The sequence below is a fragment of the Aegilops tauschii genome, chromosome 4 (genome assembly GCF_002575655.3).
Source record: "Aegilops tauschii subsp. strangulata cultivar AL8/78 chromosome 4, Aet v6.0, whole genome shotgun sequence".
Lineage (NCBI taxonomy): Eukaryota > Viridiplantae > Streptophyta > Magnoliopsida > Poales > Poaceae > Aegilops > Aegilops tauschii.
Window position 1 is genome coordinate 449,633,438 of NC_053038.3, and position 22,031 is coordinate 449,655,468.

General features: G+C 46.3%; 1 protein-coding gene across 3 annotated transcripts; it reads right to left on the bottom strand.

Moving 5' to 3' along the window:
- Positions 1–1,703: 1,703 nt before the first annotated feature.
- LOC109754521 (uncharacterized) lies at positions 1,704–7,914 on the bottom strand. Of its 3 annotated transcripts, XM_040387432.3 has the most exons (16): positions 7,133–7,216; positions 6,987–7,047; positions 6,729–6,797; positions 6,502–6,628; positions 6,340–6,412; positions 6,186–6,242; positions 5,697–5,752; positions 5,147–5,360; positions 4,890–4,976; positions 4,732–4,806; positions 4,559–4,642; positions 3,964–4,028; positions 2,760–2,961; positions 2,531–2,619; positions 2,038–2,152; positions 1,704–1,952 (listed from the first exon to the last, which is right to left on the bottom strand). In XM_040387432.3, exons 4-16 carry the CDS (start codon positions 6,510–6,512, stop codon positions 1,917–1,919), a joined length of 1,164 nt encoding a protein of 387 aa, XP_040243366.1. In that variant the 5' UTR covers positions 6,513–6,628; positions 6,729–6,797; positions 6,987–7,047; positions 7,133–7,216; the 3' UTR covers positions 1,704–1,916. The 3 variants fall into 3 exon arrangements, with proteins under 3 accessions (XP_040243366.1, XP_020169015.1, XP_073352991.1); XM_020313426.4 differs by lacking the exons at positions 6,502–6,628; positions 6,729–6,797; positions 6,987–7,047; positions 7,133–7,216 and adding an exon at positions 7,339–7,914; XM_073496890.1 differs by lacking the exons at positions 6,987–7,047; positions 7,133–7,216 and having other exon boundaries at positions 6,502–6,792.
- Positions 7,915–22,031: the final 14,117 nt, after the last annotated feature.

Here is a 22,031-nt window from a genome sequence, read left to right on the forward strand (position 1 = left end):
AAAGGGTGTGACAAGTGAAAGTTGATTGACAGAGAATCCCCACCGAAGAGAGGCTCACTTACGAACATGGATGAAGATGAAGATGATGATGGCCCAAGAAACTTGAACAAGCCCGATGGTGACAGGAAGACAAAGGAGAAGATCAAGAGGGAACACGAAGCATCGAGCTTGAGGGACAAGATAGATGCCATGGTGCAATCAAATGAGTTGATGTTAGCGAAGACATTGGAGACAAAGAAAGAGTTGGCCGAGAAGAAGGCACGAGAGAAGCAAGAGAAGTGATAATTGCTCAAGGACGAGGGGTTGCGCAAGGCGGCCATTGAGGAGAGAAGAGCACGTGCCGCTGAGAACAAAGCCATGTCCAAGCTTCTTGCCGAAGAGAACATGATCATGACACTGAACCGCGATGACATGGACGACATCACCAAAGAATGGCATGATATGGCAAGGAGAGACATCTTGAAGGATGCTAGCGGCGGCCGGTTCGTGTTTCAGTGCCGGTGATGTTTTCTCATCAGGATTTCGAACAAGTGCCAATGATGCATTCAGCGTGCCCGGCGATGCTTTCGGTGCGAGAGTTGGAACAAGTGCCGACGATGGATTCGGGGGCGGCGATGGCATCGATGGAGGTGGTGCGGAGTGAAGATCATGACGACGGGTGAAAAGCGGCCAAGATGATGTTGGACGTGGTCGTCGCTTTTGCATGAAGTCCTTTTGTGTTTGTCCTACAAAATTATGCTTTCATTTACGCGTGAACTATGTTTTATTGTTCGAATTTGAACTCAATTGTCGGAATCGCTGTCAAATTCGCTTATCGGGGTTTTTTGGTTTGCGGGTCAACGCAGGCTGCGGCCGAGCAGACCCACGTAGCCGACCCATAAAAGAGCATATGACGCATATGCTCTTTTACGGGTCGGCTACGGGGGGTCTACTCGGCTGCAGCCCGCGTCAGCCTACAAATCCGTTTTCCAGCGAACTGTAAACGCATTTTACGGATCGGACGGTGTCTGCTAGAGATGCTCTAAGGATATGATCGGCACGGTGCTGGGATTGGCTGATTGTTTTGCTGCAACCGGCAACAATGGCGCTGTGACAATGAACGGGTGGGCATCGAGGAGGCTGCAACCGGTAGTAGAATTATTTTTTTCTGCAGCCAACGGAGTGCTGCCACGACAACGACGACTTTTTTTGCTGCAATGGTGACTGGGACAGGACGACTACGGTTGGAGCGGCGGCGTACCCGTGCGACGGGCAGCCCAACTGGTGCTGCAACCACAAGGCGTCAAGCTGCAAGCTCTGCCATCTGAGCTACAAAGCGGCAATGGTGGAGTCGGGTCGACTTCCAGTTTCAACATGAGCCGCTAGGACGCGGGTGTTGTAACAAGCAGCAACGTGAGAGAAGTGCTGCTACCAACCTCGCTGGAGCACAAACTTCCAGTCTCAATGCCAACAAAGGAAGGAGACAATTCAAGAGGGAGAGGGCATCCAACGGCTGTAGTAAAGACAGATCGAACGGCTCTGGAGGTGACCGGCACAAGCCCTAGGCCGGTCGCCCAGCTGCATTCCCCAAACTCGTTTGGTTGGCTAAAGTTGGTTGAAAAAGCACAACCAAACAGACCCTAAGGTAATCTACGGCACGACACACGCCCAAACTACCAGAATTAAATTCAACCACAGAAATAAACACTAGCACCAGATCCAGCTTAACAAGGAACCAAACTCTTATCTTTTAATTACTTTTGGTGATCACTGAATAGTTTGATGCTACAACAAGCTTGAATGCTTGATGGTGTAATGTTACAACTGACGAAGAGACATTTCCTCCACTAATATTAGCCAAAGACACCCGCGATGAGGAGCAAGTGCATTACACTGAAGACACTATTTCCAGCTTCTAAGCGAGTCCGCTGCCAGGTTCACTCTGGGAACTTCATTTCATACTGCTGAGTGGACTGACATAACAAAGATCAACAAACTAATTAGCAAACTAAATGCGCAAGGGAAAATCTCAAGTCAACAGAAAAGTGTGGCATTTACCATAAATGTTGCAGTAATCATCTTTCCCGCAAACCATCGCCCTTGAAGTGCTTTCTGTGCACCCATGGCGGCCGTTATGCTATCGAACCGCAGGTACACAAAGCCTGCGGTATTTCTGCAAATCAATGGCAATACCAAAGGTTAGGCCATAAGAATTTCTGTTACTGATATGGTTTGAACTTTGGGATCATAAGTCACACAACCAACAGAAGTGTATTTTTCTGCAAGAGATAAGGCCATATAACAAATAACAAAAGCAGAAAGCTTCACGGTTTAAAGCAAATGTACTATGATCCAAAAATGTAATATTAGTGAGCAAGCAAACAAGAAAAAATAATTAAGTGAGCAGGCAATGTTTCAGTCTAAGATAATCTACAAGAGAACTAAAGGATGTTTCAATAAAGCAGCATGCCGATAGTGAAACAACCAAAAAGGATTCTTACAGCATGGCTCAACAATTGCTTAAATACATTAATAAGAATCATTTACTTACTTGTCTACAAAAATGTGTCTTACTTGCCCAAACTTAGAACATTCTTCTCGAACATCATCTCTAATATCTAAATCAAAATCAGGATCCGTCTGCAACAAAAAATAAGTGAGAATGTTAACAGATAGTTTTTGTTGAACCAAAGGGAGATCAAAGCTCCTCCAGGCTATATAGCAAGAAAATATTGACCGTTGGCGGCAATAAGAATAACAATAATTCAGTAGTTAAATACCTCCACAGCTGGATCAAACATATTCTTGAGCAATAGGCATTCACTAGGTGGAGCCGTGTCAATGGACTGGGTAATAACTGGAATAGATGCCCCTGGAATTAAACCAAGACCAGGCACTGTAGGCTGTAGCACAGTACCAGTTGCAGGAGCACCAAGAACAGGTGGTAATGCCACGGCAGAAGCACCCAACCCAGAAGTCAAACTGTAGATTGGCAGATTAAAAAGAAAGGTGATGTTAGATGGGAGCATTATGTAGAGATATGCAGATACCAAGATATATATATATATAAAAGGTGTTTATTATAGAACTCATGATGTGCAACTGTTTTTTGAACTTGGAAAAGAAATCTTAAAAGCATCATGGCACAAATTTCTTGCCAAGCTAACTTGTTAATATTTGCAAGAGCCCGAACATCACAAGAATATAAAGGTATTTTAGCAAGTTTTTCCTTCATGCGTTAAGCATTCATCATTCACACTTGATAACAACAAAATATTATTTTTACCACAGTTTTCATTTAACATGTGAACAGTGATGACTCCTCAAATTCGCAGTCAATGCAATTGATAGTGGATGTTACGGTCGCAGTATTTTCCTCATTTCTCAAGTGATCACTATTCGCATGTTAAATGTTAGAACTGTAGTGCAACAGAATATTTTAACCAAAAGTACACCAAAGAATTGGAGGTCCATGGAGAATGACCTTCACAAACTATATATACGGTAACAAGTGTTGTTGTAGTGGTGGATGAATCCTGATATTAATAACGGAAGATTTGGATAGGAATTATTGGCACTCTTACAAGTAATATAATGGACATTCTATACTACTGAACCATCAACTGCAGGCTATGCAGCCTCTATCATAAGCTTTGTAGATTAAGGAGAATTTGTATCCAATCATACATTAAGCATCTACAGTTGTATGTGTCACTTCAAATGTCAGAAGTTCAGAACTATCTTGAGGTTATGACATAATCTAGGATGAGTGGGATGATGTGAAAAGCTCAAACTAATATGAACAAATATTTGAGTTTGCATGTATAGAAATAGCATACCAGGGAAAACTAAAATATATATTTGATCTAAAATAGCAAAAGAGACATGAATGCCAAATAAGATTGTAACATAGTCATGAAAAGAATATATCCTGTCAAGGACAATATAAAGACAAAAAATGTCATCGACTTGACAGAAATATACCTGGTGGTGGCGCCACTACGGTCCAGTTTCTGCATAAGAAGAGCTCTCGAGCTAGCATTCAGTGCCTGCATGCATGCGGACAAGTCAAACAATGATATTAAACTATCTAGATAACATTTGACAACAGTCATGCGATGCCCTGCTCTTGAGCTGGTGTAAATGGTACTTATTTTGGATCAGAGGGAGTAACTTCTAACTGATTTCTCAGAAAACATATGACAACGGAAAGGTGCTTTGGCATATTTTAAAAAGCAAACAGGAATGTGTGCAATGGCTATTGTGCATCAACTTCTAAATAATTTGTAAAGACAGGACATACAGACTGCAGCAATGCAATTCATCATGTCACCCATTCTAGATACTAGAAATCTGAGAACCGAGGCAGCGGCATGGTTGAATAAAACAAATTTGCTGCTAAATAGAATGCAGGTGTGGATACTAAACATATGCAATGGTTAAGTACCTTAATACCATGATACGAAAACCCTTTACAAGGAATACGATACATCATGTCCCAAGAAACCCAACTTAAAAAACAGAAAACATGTACGAAAATTCCCAGTAATAAAGAATGCCTCGCAGAAATAACACCTACCAAGCCTCCACCTTCGTCATCATCCAAATCGCCTGCGGTTGCCCCACTGGCTTGCACTCCCGGTTGCTCCGTCACAGCTGAAACCTGGTCATGATATTTGATTGGCATATTGGCATGTGGTGTAACAAAGTTAAAAGTTAAAACAACCAAGAGGGAGGCAGGTAAGAACTCACCTTGATTACTTTTCCAGCAATATCAAGTTGACCATTTAAACTCTGAGCAGCTTTTGCATCTTCCAGACGTGCAAACTAAGTAATGAGATGGAGCAGAGTGAGAAACTGAGAATTACGCACAAACAGAAAATGAACTGCTTTCATAACAAAATACATGCCTGCACAAAACCAAAACCTTTACATAATCCGGTAAGTGGGTCTACAGGCAGCTGGACAAGCTCAACCAATCCAAATGGTTCGAAGACCTGGAAAAAAGAACCCTTAAATAATGGCACAAATACCACATAACAAGGATATATAAGCAGCAGTAACATGCATGACCCTATAAAACGAAATCAACAACCACTAGTTAAGGAGTTTTCAGTTATGTAAACTTTAGAAATCTGCACATATAAACTATATGCTTGATTATTACCAGTCTCAACTGCTCCTCTGTAATATTGGAGTGAAGATTTCCAACATACAACTTCCTTGCCCCACCTGAAGCTGCTACACTTGACGAAGCATTAGACTGAACTAGATTCTTTTCAGCCTCTGATGCCTTAACGTCCACTGGTTGACCAAGAAGCGGTTGACCTCTAAGAGCAATCGCCATTGGAACCGACATAGCATCATAAAATTCAATATACCTGACAATGCAAGAACATTAAAATTAGATTATCAGCTGTCAATAAGGCCATCTTTATTTCTAGGGCCAATATCATGTGCTCCAAACAATATGCTGCAAGACGTTGTTATCCCTAAAATATTGGCTGTTCATACGAATCAATTGAAAATGCACAAAAATAGCAATGTGAAACAGTCATGTTTTATGTTAAACACTGCATAGTCAAAATATGTATGTGTTCTATCTTCTGTCCATCATCACAACAAAATAAAATAAAATTGGGAACAGCAAGGGTGCAATGGTAACAAAAGAATTGCAAGACAATGCACAGCAAATATGATACACATTAAATACTCACCCGACTCCTTTAGAACGTCGTGAGTTTCGATCCATTATTAAGCGGACATCCCGGACCTAGAAAAATAACATGACAAAGATTAAAAAAAGATCAATAATGCACTAAATAGCAAATAGATGAATATCAACAGAAATATCTTATCACTGGTTAGTGTAAGGTCAAGGTGAAGGAACAATCCAAAAGCATTCATCAGTTAGGTTCCGGTTCATCCAATTAGAAAATAATATTCCTCTTTAACAGAACCAGCTTATTATCTGTTTAATTCAAGAGAAAGTTTAGCGAACTGACATTGTGTATAGTGTACATATCACAAATGTTCCACTATTTCCTAAATAAAGAACAAAACGAGATAAACAGGGTGACTACTAGTATAACAAAAAGGATGTAAAAATTGGAGGCTTGCCTTTCCGGCCCTTGAGTTAAAGAACAAAACAAGATAAACAGGGTGATTACTACTAGAACAAAAAGGGTGTAAAAGCAGATGCTTGCCTTCCCGGCCCTTGAGAAGAACTCATACACATCTCTTTCATCCGCCTTCAATGATAGCTGTCATTATGCTTATAAACATTAGCTTCGAGACAAAAGTTCTCAAAATTGCATATACCAACAGGCTGAATATGTTAGCTTGTTAAATGAACGCAACCTGGAAGGCAAATACAGTTCTTTGATCTCTTTCTGGATCTGCTTCAGGTTCGGCACCATCTTCTTTCCTACGTCTGCAAACAGGAAAAAAATATTCATAAGAATGGATATGTAGGAAAACAGAAACACCAATTACGAATCAGAACCTATACATCATACTAACATTCTCCCCATTTATCAATACAAATAGAGTCAAAAGGTCAAGAAGCACTGCAGTCAGTGTCACGAAAGGTAAAAAACAGACACCCAGCAAATCGACATCCTATCGGGGAGGAAGAAAAGGGTAAGCCCTGCATTGTAAGACATGCGATTGTTTAGGTAACTTGACTTTAATATCTCCTGCAAAGAGGGAGCAGAAATTAAAAGGCTTGTTTGTGCAAGGGGACAAACATTGAGTCCTCTTTACAATAAGAGGCAATGCTTCAGTGAAAAATCCCAACACACCCCTTCATCGGAATTCTGCAACAGGAGAAATATAGTTCAGCCTTGTGTTCTGGATGCAGGAAATCTGTAATCACAGATGTCGTCATTGCTCTCAGAAACACGCTACCGCGCAAAACCGCAAAATGATATCATCACGTATAGATTTCCAGATTCATTATCCTATTATGCTATGCCAACTTCATATAGGAACTCAAAATAAATCACCTTATATCCAAGGTCAGGCTCAATATCAAGACCAACTGGAGACTGCACTAGCACATTGAATCTGCAGGTTCCAATACTAATGTTTAATTGTATTACTTTGAATAAACCAAGGTATATATGACATAAGAAATTTTAAGGAACACAACTGAACACTGGCTGCGGTCTGGTAGAGGAAAGGTACTAAGTGAAAATTTGATGCTGTAACTGCGCAAATATGCAGCAAACACATCATCCCTTCCAATCCTAAGGCCGGTATCTGCGCGAGCCAGAACACACAAACACAGATGTACCACATCACTAGGTTCTTATTAAAAAAACAAGTCCGATAAAGTTCAGAGTCATGAGTTGGCACCTGACGTCACGGTCACGGTAGTCGCGCTCACGGAAGCGCTCTCGCTCTCGCTCGTCGTCATCACGGCGACGCTCCGACCGGCTGCGGCTCCTCCGCTCCCTCTCCCTCTCCTTCTCCCGCTCGCGGTCGCGGTCGCGGCTCCTCCGCTCCCTCTCCTTCTCCCTCTCCCGCTCGCTCTCCCTGCCCAGCCTCTCCTTCTCCCTCACGTCCCGGTCCCGGTCGCGGTCCCGGCGCTCCCGGCTGCTGCGGTGGCGCTCCCGGCTCTCGAGGTCGCGGTCGCGGTGCTCGGAGCGAGAGCGCTTGGACCGGCGCTCGCCGTCGTCGCGGTCCTCTCCGTCGCCGGCGCTGCTCCGGCGGCGGGAGCTGCGGTCCTTCCCGTCGGATCCGTTGGCCGGAGGCGCGGCGGAGGCCTCGACCGTCTTCTCGAGGTACTCGTACTCGTCGAAGTCCATGGCGATGACGAGGTGGAAACCCTAGATTCGTGGAGAGAGAAAAAGAGGCGCCGCGGCTAAACCCCAGCCCTCGGCTTTTCTATCGGGAAGGATGAAAGAATTTTCGCAATGCTGAGTTGCTGACTGCTCGACGTGGACTGGACCCCAGCCCGTGTTTTGTCGGTTCGGGTGGTAGAATTGAGCACGGGAAATCTCCTTGTTGGACTCTGAAACTTACGGCCTGGGCTGGATTGCCTAATACAACACGGGCTCGACGAAAACTTTGGGCCTCCAGAGCACCAGCCCAAAAGAAAGGTTTTCTTTGTCTCAAAAAAAGGATTTTCTAGTTATCAAGAAAAATTCTTTTATGGCCGAAAAAGGGAAGAATTTTCTCTCTTATATAGGTCAACAATTTTTGAATACTGACTAGCATCCACTGTATATATTGTATAGAAGCAAATGGATAGTCGTTGATTTGTTCGAAAGGATGAATCTCCACTGTTTATCAAGCCCAAACTCAAGTGATCCAAAGGTTGATGTTTCTTGGTGTCGTACGGCCGCACGCCAATACTCTGCCGACATATATCTTTTTGGACTTGTCGCAGCCTCGCATGTCACACCGCACACCTGTTGTAGCCTATCAATCTATGAGTTGAAAAATATCCATAGCTATACCTACCCAGTGATAGAAAATTAAGAATTTAGAGATCGCAACATATATGCGAGATCACCATCCTAAAAGATAGGCATAAGAATTTTTTATGAATAACCTTCCAAACCAAATCAGATATTACTAAATAAAAATCGCCAATCCCGCACACTATGCCATTTATTATTATCATTATCTCTATTATTAATTGACAACCATAACTTTCCTAATACAATAAATATAACATTTTTTCTTATCTTACCAAAGCACATATCTTTTCTTATCTTACCAAATCACATATATCTCTACTATTAAATGGGAGTTGGTAGGCCGTATATGTGTGCCCCTGTGGCGGGACACCATGCGAGACCATGAAGGGCGTCGTGGCCGGACCTGACGCCGGCACGATGCTCGAGAATGCTAGGGCGTGGAGCATAGGGTGGAGGACGGCCTAAGCGGCAGGCGGGTCGTCGGACCGTCACGTACATGCATCCATGAACGCGATCATATTATATTTCTTGTTAGTCATACAAAGAGTCGGGCAGACTGCATTATAAAACCAGATGTGTCAATTCAAGTGTCATACGGTTGGCGGCTCGACCACCATGTGACCGCGACATGGGCAACTAAGTGTTCATCAAGATGGATGTCGACCATGCTATGCAAGATGTCCACATGCTGACGTTTGTCGAAACATTCGCGGGCGAGGGCGACACGACGCTACACTGGCTAGGTGGTTCATACTATAGTAGAAAGGAAGAGTGTTCCAAAAATAAGATGGAAAAAGAAATAAACCGGCCAAATGGTCCATGCTGTTGGAGACGGAAAGAATGTTCCAGATAATAAAGCGAAAAAAATAAAGGAAGAGTATTCTAGGAAATAAGTGGAAAGAGAACCAAAACTGGCGAGAAGGAGGAAGAAGGAAATGAGGCGTGCTGATGAACGCACTGGTATTGTCGTAGTGTTGGTTGGCGCCCACGAAGCAGGTTAGTGGAGAGGCTATGAGTAGAAGATGTAGGGGGGGAGAGAAGAATGACAAGTATCCCTTCTAAAAATGAATGGTGTATGGGCTGGAGCTTATTAATGACTAGGTAATGCTCAGATCGCCACTCGACTCCCATGGCAGTGTGCATTTGTAAAGTTGAATGAACATTTGAGAATGATCTCTATAGTTATTTGTAAAATTATCGTTATAGTATGTGTTAGTTTAACCCACTCTATTATATTGTAAATATGAAAATTTTCTTCAATGTTGCGACGCATGGTGAAGGTGAGATGGGGTTCACACGGTTTTATAGATGAGGGCTCCAACAAAATATGTCTTGCTACGACGCAAAACCGAGCTGAAAGGGGAGGGTTCGACAGAAAAAAGAAATGGTGCATCGTGTGGTGGGGATTTTGTGTTGGGCCCGATCAAAGACGAAACTGCCTTATAAAATTGAAAATCCTTCACTAATTTAGTATCACAAACATTTATAGAAGGATGAACCCAGTGCCATGTACATGACCCCATCAAACACATTTCCCTAGCTTCGTCCATGGGCCTGATTGTTGGATATAACAAGGCGGATAGTGCGGACAACCACACATTTCTTTCCCATATATGATCTGGATTTGGCATAATTGTTCGGATGGTTGAATTTTTGGAGAGCCTACTGGGCGCCCATTTGATACCCGAACACACCCGGGCATATGAATGAGAAATGAGTTCTGACCATGGACACGACCTTACTTATTTTTTTATTACATTATAGCCCGTAGTAACGCACAAGCGTCTACTAGTATATATATTGGGCCTGGGCATTGCTTTTGTTTAGGCCTGGTCGAGCAGTTTTGTTAAAAAAACACAAATGAAAGGAGCATGCAGACGCACACGCACAGAGAGTAGGGCATTTTAGAGGCCGAGCTCCATGAAGATCTTTATTTTGAAAAAAAAAAATCAAAATTTAAACTTTTTAGTTTCAAAAAATTCTAAAATAAATACACATGTATGCAAGGATGATGTAATGTGTATGTGTGAAAAATTTCAGGATGAAATACCTTACGAGCTGCGCAAAAAAAATCATAGTCTTTATGGATTAACAACACATATGCTAAAAAGCCTCAGATTTGTTTTTTTTTGTGTAGATCTCATTTTAATGTATTTCGACCTGGAAATTTGCACACATGTTCATTATTTATCTAGGTATATGCGTAATTTTTTTCAGAACTTTTTGAAACAAAAAAGTTTGAATTTTAAAGTTTTTAAATTAAGGCCTCCATGAAGCTCGGTCTCTGTTTGGCATTTTTGGCGAGTAGTTCGCTATAAAAAAAGAAACACACGAACAACTTCCGACTCGAGTAGTTCACTACGCCTCTCCTCAATGAGTACGACACTGCCACCGCAACGCACGACCGGTCTTCCTCTCCAGCTTGTCACGGCCCTGTTCTCCTTCCCCTCCCTATCCGTCACCAATCTTCTTCGGCGCCACCCTAGCCTCCTCGACCTCCAACTTCCTGTTGCCGTTTGTCTTTGATTTGCACCGAAGGCGGAGTAAGTGTTCGCGCGGGGCAACTTCTCAAACAGGAATGCATGGAGTGCCCGGCCCAGACTTCACTGCCATAAGAAGCCCTTGACCAAAATCTCCTTTCACATACCAACTTTTGAAGAACCGTCCAATGTCGCCTCTGTCGATTTCGCCGGAAGAACATCTGCCATTTGAGCATGCTACACCTTAGGCGAAACTACATCCGCCATCTGAACCTGCTGCACATGATGTATGCAATAGCTTTTCCCAATTTATTCTGTAAAATTTTCATCTACAATCATAAAAAGTATAGTTCTTCTTGGTCAGGTATGAAAGATTCATATTTGGGTAGATTGTTTTCAGTGATTAAATTTTTTATAGATGCTAAACTTCAGTTTGATTTCCAATTTGCTCCTTGTTTGATCCAACTCCATGGACAAATAAGTTCAGCAACAAGTTCTTGTTTGCTCCCTGTTTGATTCAAGTCTGGAGGATTCATATTTGGGTAGATAAGTTTCAGTGATTGAAAATATTTGAGATGCTCTTTTTTGTTGTATCGAAATATTATGAGTTAATACCACTTATAGTACATAAACTTGTCCTGGTGGGAACAAGTTCATACAAGAACTAAAAAACCCCACAAAAGTAGTACAACAACTTTGCTAACAGAACATTTTAGTCCATTTCCGTCTATTCTGCCGGTGCGTCATCTCCTGCCGTTATAACGTGTTTCTACAGTTGCTGACGTGGAACCGGGCCCGCATGTCAGTGGCACAAAGAAAGAATAAACCAAAACAACAAAATAGCAAGCTGAGAGGGGTTTCGAACCGGACCTCGCGCACAAGTTTGCTTGCAGGTGCGGCACCTCTCTCTCTCGTTTCTTCTCCTCCCTTCTGTTCTGTTCGAGAGAGGCGACAGAGGAGGCGTCTCGGGCCCGGCCCGATCCCGGATCTGCGCCGCCGGCGACGCAGGTCGGAGAGGAGATGTGGGAGGAGCTCGGAGCGCCGCTGTAGATAGTAGATGTAGCCTAGCTGTTTCCTTACTGGAGTTTGGCCTCGTGCCGGAGTTTGGCGTCATGCCGATGGGGACCTTGCCGCCGGCGCGCCCGAGCCGCGTGCGGTGGTTTCCGGAGGGGCTCCTCATGGTGGTGGTGATTGGTTCGCTGCTGCTGATCGGAATCAAGCCGGAGTCCTCGGAAATAAAGCTCGCGGGTGTCCCAGATCTGGAGCTCAAGCTCCTTCTTCCCCACTTCTTCTCGAGCTGCCATGGAGGTGGACTGGAAGAAGCGGGAGGAAGGGGATTTAGTTGCTCTATCCTTTCTGCGTGTCCTTGGAGCCTAAGTTTTGCAGCAAATGGTGGGGGATCTCGGTGCAAAGAGCATCAGGAGGTTCTCGCCACTGCGCCGCTGCACCTTCTGGTCGAAAGGCGACCACTCGGAGTTCCGGCGACGGCGTCTGGCTCCTCTATTTCCTCCTGGCCGTCGAGCCATATGGGAGGCAGTTTACTAGGTTCTTCGTCTGGTACTTCAACTGTCTACCTCCGGTTGTGCGCTGGTGGTGCTGTAGCCATTCCTCTGCCCCAAGTGGTTTCGTCCCCGGTGGTGGTGGGATCGGGCCAGGATCGAAGACGGCGAAGAGGACTCGATTGCTTTTCAGTTTTGTTGTCTGGGGTACTATCTACAAAAATGTCTGGCTTGGACTGTAATTTTCTCTTTCTGTTGGGCCTTTATGTAAGATGTTGCATGCTTATCTAATCTTCTATATCTAAATAGCTAGCCCCCACTAACCTATTTCTCTCAGCATGCAAGCATGCCACCTCATCAAGCAACATGCATTAGAAAAGGCCTACATGAACATTCAATGAGTCATAATAAATGGTCCACCACCACATGCAAACACACATGAGAGATTTAAAAAATATTTTACAAATATACTATAATCAAACACAGTAAAGCATATGTATTTGTAGTTTTAGCTCTCATATTATTTCTCCGAGTATTCATATTCCATAAAATCAAATATCTTTGAAACATATTGCAAAATATTCCCGCAACAACGTGCGGGGTATTATCTAGTACTGTATAAGTCTGGGTCCTTCGGGGCCCTTCTTGTGTTCAAAAAAAAAGTTTGCTTGCAGGTAGCAGCGCGCTAACCACCCCAACATAAGAGCATCTCCAACAGGCGCGCCAAACAAGCGCCGCGCCGCAAATTTAGCCAGTTTAGCGCGCGCGCAACCCGGCGGGTGGCTCCAGCGGGCGCGCAATAACCGCGCGCGCGGTATAAGGAGTTGGGCGCGCGGTCGGATTCGCTATCTCGCGCGGTGTATTTGGGGCGCTCGCTTCCGTGCGCGGCACACTCGAGCGCTCGCGCTGCACTCTCTCTTCTCCGCCTCCTACGCCCCGCGCGCGCCGGCGCCGGCAAACTGCACACCATGGACGCACGTGCCGGCACCCCGCTCACCCCATCCTATAGCCGCGACCCCTCCACCGCCGCTGCAAACCCTAGCCCGGGTGGCGTTGGCCTCGCCTCCGCCGGAGCTCCTCCGACCATCGGCCTCGCGCGCGGCCTCTTCATGCCGCCGCGGATGACCTTGGCGGCGGGTGGTGTCGCGCCGGCGCCGGCCCGAGCCGCCGCCCCCTCCTCAAAGCTCCCCAATGCGGCGCGGCCAAAGAAGGGCAAGACATCGGCGAAGAAAAACAAGGCGGCGGACGGCTCCGGCACCTCGAAGGCGAGGAGGAAGAAGCTTGCAGGGCGTGCACGGGCGCGGCGGCTACCGAAGCGCCGGCGAGCTCACTCGTTGAGCCGGCGGGCGACGAGGAATGATGTGTCTTTCATTTGTGTATTGAACTTGATTTGCATTTTGAACTTGGTCGGATGAACTTGTGGGCATGATTTTAAACTTGTGGGCATGAACTTTTCTTCATCAACTTGTTTGTGTGAAATTTTATATGTCATGTTCATTGCATTTTGAATGTTTCAACTTCATTTTGTGTTCAAAATGCCATATATGCAATGCCCCGGTGAGTCACGCGCGCTGCATTTTTTGCGCGCTGCTGGAGCGGCGCGCGCGCTGCATTTTTGCGCGGCTGCTGGAGCCAGCGCTGCGCGCCACGCCAAACCAGGCGATGGGCGCGCGACAAAGCAATTTTTTACGCGCGGCGCGTTCGACGCGTGTTGGAGATGCTCTTAGAAGGCAGCAGTTGATCCAAATAGAGCTGCACAACTTATAGTCTCGCGGTCGCGCACGGCACGAGAACACTTCAACCGATCACAGATCGGTATACCTAAACGAAATACGTACTCCTACTTAATACTAATATAATACTTTTTGTGGGCCTAAGAGCAACTCTAACGGGGCAAACCATTTTGTACTGCCACGTCCGTTTGGGCCGTCGCGGACAAAATCACCGGCCCAACGCACCGACCCATTCCGAAAAACCGTCCGCTTTGCGTCCGCGTGGACTCGTTTCCGACCCAAAATTGCGCCTCAAATGCATCGACACGGGCGCGACGCGGACGCGCCGCGCGTCCCCTCGGTGTCTGTCGCGGTCCCACTTGGCGGCCACGCAACTACCGCCCGTCATCTAATTTATGACGACCACCGACACCGGGCCCACTAGTCAGCCAGTGGAAGCATCGTTTTTTAACCCACGCGTGCGGGGGAGGGGGGCGGCCTCATCCACATCTGGCCCCCACCACCCCCTTCGTGCTTCCTCGCCGGCGACAACCCAAACCCTAGCAATGGGCCTCTTCGGCAGCAGCTCCGGCAGCGACAAGGGCAATGGCGCCCCCGGCGCCTCATCCTCCCGTGCTCCTCCTCCCCCTCCTTCTCCTCCACCGCCGGCGCGTTCCCGCGTCTGCACATCCCAGTGCACCAAACGCGGTGGCACTAGGAGTATAGGCAGCCGCTGCCTTACCCTGACGTGACGCTGTCACACCACTGGCACCTCGATCTGTAGCAGATCCCGATGCCGGCGGTTCCGCGGTCACAGCTGGCGCACAACGAGGAGGTGTGCAGGCGCCGGGCGCAGCTCACGCCGGCGCAGCGGCGGATGCCCGAGTACACCGCCGACTCTCCCAACTGGGAGGCCTGGTTTGCCCTCGAACACGAGGAGAAACTGTGGCAAGGCGTCCACATCAACCCCCCAGTTTCCACCGCCGCCCCTTAGGGTAGAGCCGGAGGAAGAGGAGGCGGAGTACCAAGCCGCCCTCGAGGAGGCCCTGCAGCACGCGCTAGAGGCGAGCCGACTCGAGGAGGACGCCCATTGGGATGGGCTGGAGCAAGCCCTTTTGTCCGCGGTGGGGGACTCCGTCCAAGCGTCCTTGTTCGTGTTGCCACAGCCGTCGGTGCCGCCCTTCGTCGAGCTCAAGGCCGAGCCGGAGCCGGAGCGCGATCCAACTCCCACGTGCGAGTGGTCACCACCGCCCCCCTCTTGGACGGAGGAGACCTACTCGTGGACCGACGAGTGTAGGGTAACGCAGCAGAAAACAAAAATTTTCTGACCTACGCACCAGCCCAGGACCACTATGGAGACTGCATACAAGGTTTGATCTTTTTCGTTACCGACTCGTAGCGCAGCGGGAAGTAGAGTCGATGACGATCGGCTGTGCAGATCCCCGCAGCTAGGATTTACAACCTCCCAACCGCGAGGATGTATACCCTCATCTGCTCCTCAGACAGCCCTCCGGGAGGCGGTCGAACAGTCCCCCGGACGGTGTCGCGGACAGCCCTTCGGGAGGACCTTCGAAACTCGAACGGTCACTCGGACAACCCTTCGGGAGGACCTTCGAAACTCGGACGGTCACACAGACAGCCCTTCGGGAGGCACTCACGAACTAAGACCGAAACTACGATCTCTCTACAGAGTTGCACACATACGGTGTCATCTATCCGGCAGGGCTTCGCCGTCTAGAACTAGTTCCCGCCGGAACCCAGACAGCCTTTCGGCTCTACGAAACTATTTCGCTGGGAGGGAGAGAGAAGCCAGATCATGCATGGCACTTGTATGTGAGAAGGGATGATCCTTTAGGCAGCCCCCTCCACCCCTATTTATAGGCCAAGCCCAGGGGTGGCTTCTCCAAGAAGCCAAGGGGGGAAATACCAAAAAGGCCCTCAAGGTGGCTTCTCCAAGAAGCCAAGCAAAAAGCACTTTCACTACTCATGACGACATTTTTCAGCGTCCGTTCGAACTGAAAATATTTATGTGGGCTCAGAACATTTCCAGTACCCACTAAAACAATTTTCAACGCGTTCCGAAACAATTTCGGTTTAGTGATTTTCATCTGCGAAAAGCAAACAAGAATGCGTTTTCACTATTCATGAAGACAATTTTTCGCGTCCACTAAATCCGGAAATATTTCTGTGGGTCTTAGAATAATTCCAGTGCCCACTAAAATGATTTTGGATTCGTTCTAAAACAATTTCAGATTAGTGAATTTCATCTGCGAAAAACAGCCAAAGCGGTACCGGCAGCTCCGAAACATTTTCGGTTTTTATTTCTGAAAATTCCAAAAAGTTTCCAGAATGATTCTGGCACCCTCCAAGAATTATCAGGCATGTGCCGAAACCATTTTGACTTAATGGCATACCCCGAAACAACTTTTTCGGTTTCACTGAAACTCATCCGGTGACCTCTCTCTGCGGAACTTTTCCGCTGTCCGAAACTTTTTCGGTGATTTTCTCTCAGACTCCTTGTCTAGTATTCAGCAGATAGATGACCCTTAAGCGTGTGACCCTATATGTTCGGTGAAGTATAGACATGACCCGGAACCCCTTCCGATCAATGATCAACATCGGAGCCGTGGACACCCATATTGACCCCTATACCCACACGAATGAATATTCGAGTGAACCTCCAATTGCAGTGAGCTATTCCTGTTGCTTCGCGATATGTTACAAATACCCGAGGTGAGACATGTTGGCATTCCCGTGGATCAACAACTTGTCCACTATGCTAGTTACCTCGTTACCGGTATTGTTCTCTTTTCTCGTTATTGTGTTCCGGCATCCCCGTGATCAAATCACAAAGTGTCTGGCCAGACGATGATGGATACCGTAACACCGAGAGGGCCCGAGTATATCTCTCCATCGTCGGAGGAGCAAATCCCAATCTCGAGCTATCAAGTTACTTAACACTTTCCCATGAACCCGTAAGCCGCCGTAATAGCCATCCAGTTACGGATGACGTTTAACAAACCCCAAAGTTCATGAAGCAAGCATGAAGAAACTCGATACTCTCATGGTCTAAGGAATTATGCAAACATTAACTATCTCTGTGTTATAAACCATTAACTTGTGACGAATGTATCTCATAGCATAACATCAATTCGGGTCGATTCAACACAAATGTCCTTCCTGACATTGTGCCCTCAAAGTTGCTTGGCATAGACATGCCCATGATTGGGAAAACATAATCATCATGCAACACTTGAGCTAGTCTTAGAGGCACGACTAGGAATACAATTTATCGTTTATTATTCCACACGTGCATATGGGTTCTCCCCAGAGCCTTTATGGATATACGGGCTCGGGAACCACAACAGTTATAGCATGGAACATAAACATAATATGAACTCGGAGATAAATAATATCATTTATTATTGCCTCTAGGGCATATCTCCTACAGCGAGGTCCACGAGTGGGTGAGAGCGCCTCCCTGCTACTTCGACGCCACGCCGGAAGAAGAGGCGGCCCACCATGAGCGCTGGAAGGCGCATTGACTCGCCAAGGAGGGGGCCGACGGCGAGCGGCAGATGCGCTGTGAGTAAATGCTGCGCCCTGACGAGGAGGCTCTGCGGCTTGAGGAGGAGGAGGAGGAGGGTGCCCGCTTCGCTGCTATGCCGCCACAGCAGCAGACGCCGTCTTTTTTTTAAGACTCGCGCACACAATAAAGAATCCTATTTTGTTTGAAACTGTGCTTCTATGCAAAACAACTTCCCATGCGATAATTGTGCCTCTACATCGAATGATGCACACAACCAATGATTTATAATTACTGATGATGAATTACGAGAAAATGATTCCCTACAGTGGCCGCCACCCCAAAACTAGGGTTTCTCTGCCTCCCACCAACATCATCCCTGGTCCGCCTCGCCTCCTGTGAAGGGGACAGTGTTGTGTTGTGGGATAGTGACTGTATCGGTTGGATGACGGGTCTGCTCAATGTTGCCAGCACAGAAATATAGCTATGTTAGCTGGCCCGGTTATTTGGTCTCGGTCGTTGAAGAGATGCCAGTGGTTCATATATCGAAGCTAGTGAACAGCGGCATCGTGGTCCGGCTCATGTACAAGAAACCCTGGCTCAAACGTGAAGCATATACATACTCAAATGGATCACAGAATGTATCTTTAGCGAGGAATACAGCTCTCGGTATTTAAGAAAAAAATATGAGTGTAAATTGAGCGTGAATAAAGATTATAAAGGTTGCAGCTCCAATTAGTACAAGAAGTGTCTTCTGAGGGTGGTTAGCGCGTTGCATTTTTGGCAAGAAGACTGAGTCCGCGAGGTCTCCGTTTCGAACCCGGCTGCGTACAATTTTATGGTTTGGTTTATTCTTTTGTGTGCGACACTGACAAATGGGACCGGTTCCATGTCAGCGAACGTTATGACAGCAGAGACGGTGCACCGGCAGAATAAACGGAAATGGACTAAAATGTTCCGCTAGCAAAAGTTTGTGTACTACTTTTATGGGGTTTTTTAGTTCTTGTATAACTTGTTCCCACCAGGACAAGTTTATGTACTAGAAGTGGTATTAACTTCAATATTATGCCATCTCAAGTATGCCATAGGAGGAAAAACTGTACGGTTCAGCAATGTCGTGTACGGCTGGCTGCCTGCGTGGTCTGCTCTGACGGGTGTGCGTGCATGCTTGGGTGATTTGGCCGTGTGTAGTGCAAGGTGGTGTTAATACCCCATAGACGGACTTTTTTACTGTTTTGATCCATTAATAAAAGTTTAGCACGATTTAACCGTATTTAAAAAAAAATTAAATTTGACCCATTTCGAGACGCCAGTATTCGTGGCATCTTGGTTACACCGGAGACGCCGGAGACCACGGCGTCTGGCCTTGGCCCACCTTACGGCGAAGCAAAAGGTAGACGCCACAAATCTTGGCGTTTAGGTCCTAAAGTTTAAATAGCATGCTTGCTTGTACGCACACATACGAACGAGAAGATCAAAGCAACGACGTCGCCATGCACTGTCCCCTGAGCCTTTCTGGAGGTCACGGCAATGGCTAGTGCTACCCCACACACACACAAAAAGCAATGCCTAGTGCTAGTGCAATCGATGCGTTTGATGGCCGTGCTTTCCTGTCCGAGCCAACCAACGTCTAGCACCATGTTATGCATGTACTCGCATGCGTACATATACATATGTATGTACTTCTTGGTCCGGCAAACATTTTCTGGAAAGACTTCAAACCTATGTGTAAAAGCATCAACAGCCAAACCTAAACGCTCACGGACACGTTTAAGCGCGTCAGCGAACAATGACCGGCCATAACTCAAATGTCTATGTTCACAACCAGATACCTCATTAACAAATCCTTAAATACATACAATGTCATGCAACATAAACTCAAACTACGTACTACATCTCGATGTTGAACATAGTATATGGTTAGTTCATTATACATGCTATTGGACTATCAAAAATTGACATACTTCTAGTAGTCTTTTCTTATTCGGATCTTGCTTTTCATGCAATTTTTTTAAGAAACAACAGGACTCTGCTGCGTATTTTTGTTAATTTTCAAAATAATAATACAAATGAGGAGTTCCAAAATAAAAGAAAAGTATACAAAGAGGGTTGTACCAAAGAAATCTAATAAAGCTAAGAAGGAAAAAGGGCAAAAGCCTGTACAAGAACAAAAGGCAGAAAAATAGAAAACAAATATACATTGGTACAAGAGGTTGCTATCATCTGAAGTTGTTAACCCATGCCTCGAAGCCGTTGTACTCTCTTCGCTTTGCTCTGTATAGGATCCACTTAAGTTCTTCTCTGAATTTGCGCATGCATGCATATAAACTTGGAGGTATTCTTTTTAGAGAAAAAGCATGCGCCCGACTTTATAAATAAAGCCATAAGGCAGGTAGCAAACACACAGAGGTTCAAAACATACAGAGGTTCAAAACACACAACCAGCAAGATCCCAACCAAGGGTCACACGAAGGAGAGTTAAAAGGGGTACATGGCTCCATAGCCAGTACACGGCACGCATGCCGGAAAGTTTACTGCCCAAAAGAAACTAGCCAACGAAGCTCAAACCAACTAAGCATTCTGCTCTTGTCTGCATAGATTAGACGCCGAGGCCCGAACTTTGGAGATCAACACAGACATCGCATCTTGGTCGTCCACCTTAGTGAATGATTTCCACTGCTGCAATAGAGCACACGATTTAAATAAGCAATCATCAGGTTTAGCCGGAAACACATGTTCAATAGTAAATTTGTTCCTAGTCGTCCAGAGAGACCAACAAATTGCTCCCAGGCCCACCCAAAAGATACGTCTGATAACGCACGACAGATTATTAGCAAGGGCCTGGAGCTCAGAGAACGAAGCAGGGTCCCAGGCTACATGAAGCCACTCTCTAACGCAACTCCAAATCAGCTTAGACAGGACACAATGGAAGAAGATATGAGTCGTATCCTCCAAGTCACCACACAAGGCACAAAACTGAGACCCCGGACCATTCCTCTTACGAATTTGATCAGCCGAAGGAAGCCGGCCCCTGAAAGCTTGCCATACGAAAATTTTAACTTTAGGAGGGATCCGGGCCTTCTAGACCTGGGAGAATTTGTTAGTGGGGGTGCCACCAATAAGCTTAGAATAAAGCGATTTAACTGAGAAACGACCAGAAGCAGTGCGCGGCCAAATCACCGAATCCAAGTTCGTCGAGAGCGTGGGGAAGAAGGCAGTAAGACGTTGCCAATCTTCGAACTCTTCAGGCGAAAGGGAACGGCGGAAGGCCAGGTCCCTACCATTAGCAGCCAGCTCCGCAATAGAGATATCCGGATCAGGACAGTACGAGAATAAGGTGGGGAAGGTCACGGAGAGCGGTGAATCTCCACACTACCAATCAAGCCAAAATCTAATGGAGGAGCCATCCCCCACTACAAACTTAACGTGAGCCTGGAAAAGGGGCCTCACTTTCACCAAGGCCTTCCAAAATTGAGAACCACGACTCGAAATGGCAAACATCGGGCTAGAGAGGGGAAAATATTTAGCCTTAAGAATAGAGAACCATAAGGACTAAGTCCCACCACTCATAATTTTCCACCACCATTTAATCATCAGACATTGGTTCATGATGGTAGTGTTAATAATACCCAACCCTCCAAGGTTTTTGGGCCGACACATTAGCTTCCACTTAACGAAGCGATATTTGCGACGATTATCAGCAGCGTTCCAATAAAAAGCCCCACGGTGTTATCAAAGCCTGCATGAGTACCTCCCGAGAGTAGGTAAAAGCCCATCAAGAACATGGGAAGGGAAGTCAAACATGCATTAATCAATGCCACTTTACCCGCGTTGGTATTGCATCTGCCACGCCAGGGCAAGACCCTGTTGCCCACCTTGGTTACCACCGGGGCAAACTCCTTCACATGAAGGACATCCGGGGAGATGGGGAGGCCCAAATACTTGAAAGGAAAGGACCCTAGCTTACAGTTAAGAAGACGAGCCACCCTTAAGGCTTCATTATCATCCACACCGGTGACAATAACCTCACTCTTCGCAAAATTGATTTTAAGGGCCGACATGGCTTCGAAGCAAAGGAGGATGAATTTGAGATTAGCAAGGCAAGAATCATTTAAATCAACCATTATGATGGTGTCATCCGCATACTGTAAATGAGTAACCCCTTCAGGAATAAGATGAGAGATGACCGGGGAGATATGCCCATGGTTAGCTGCTCTAGAGAGGATATGAGATAAGGCGTCCGCTACGAAATTAAACAAGATGGGAGAAGCAGGGTCACCTTGCCTTAGGCCCCTACCATTGACAAAAAACTTACTAATTTGGCCATTCACAGAAATGGCAGTGTGGCCACCCGAGACCATCTGCATGATTCTGTGGACAAAGGGTCCATCAAACCCTTTAGCCAG

Coding starts and splice junctions, on each gene's coding strand:
- LOC109754521 (XM_020313426.4), bottom strand. CDS start 7,790: ATGGACTTCGACGAGTACGAGTACCTCGAGAAGACGGTCGAGGCCTCC. Junction 6,243..6,339: donor GAACTGTATTTGCCTTCCAG/GTTGCGTTCATT, acceptor GCATAATGACAG/CTATCATTGAAGGCGGATGA. Junction 5,361..5,696: donor CGACGTTCTAAAGGAGTCGG/GTGAGTATTTAA, acceptor TTGCATTGTCAG/GTATATTGAATTTTATGATG.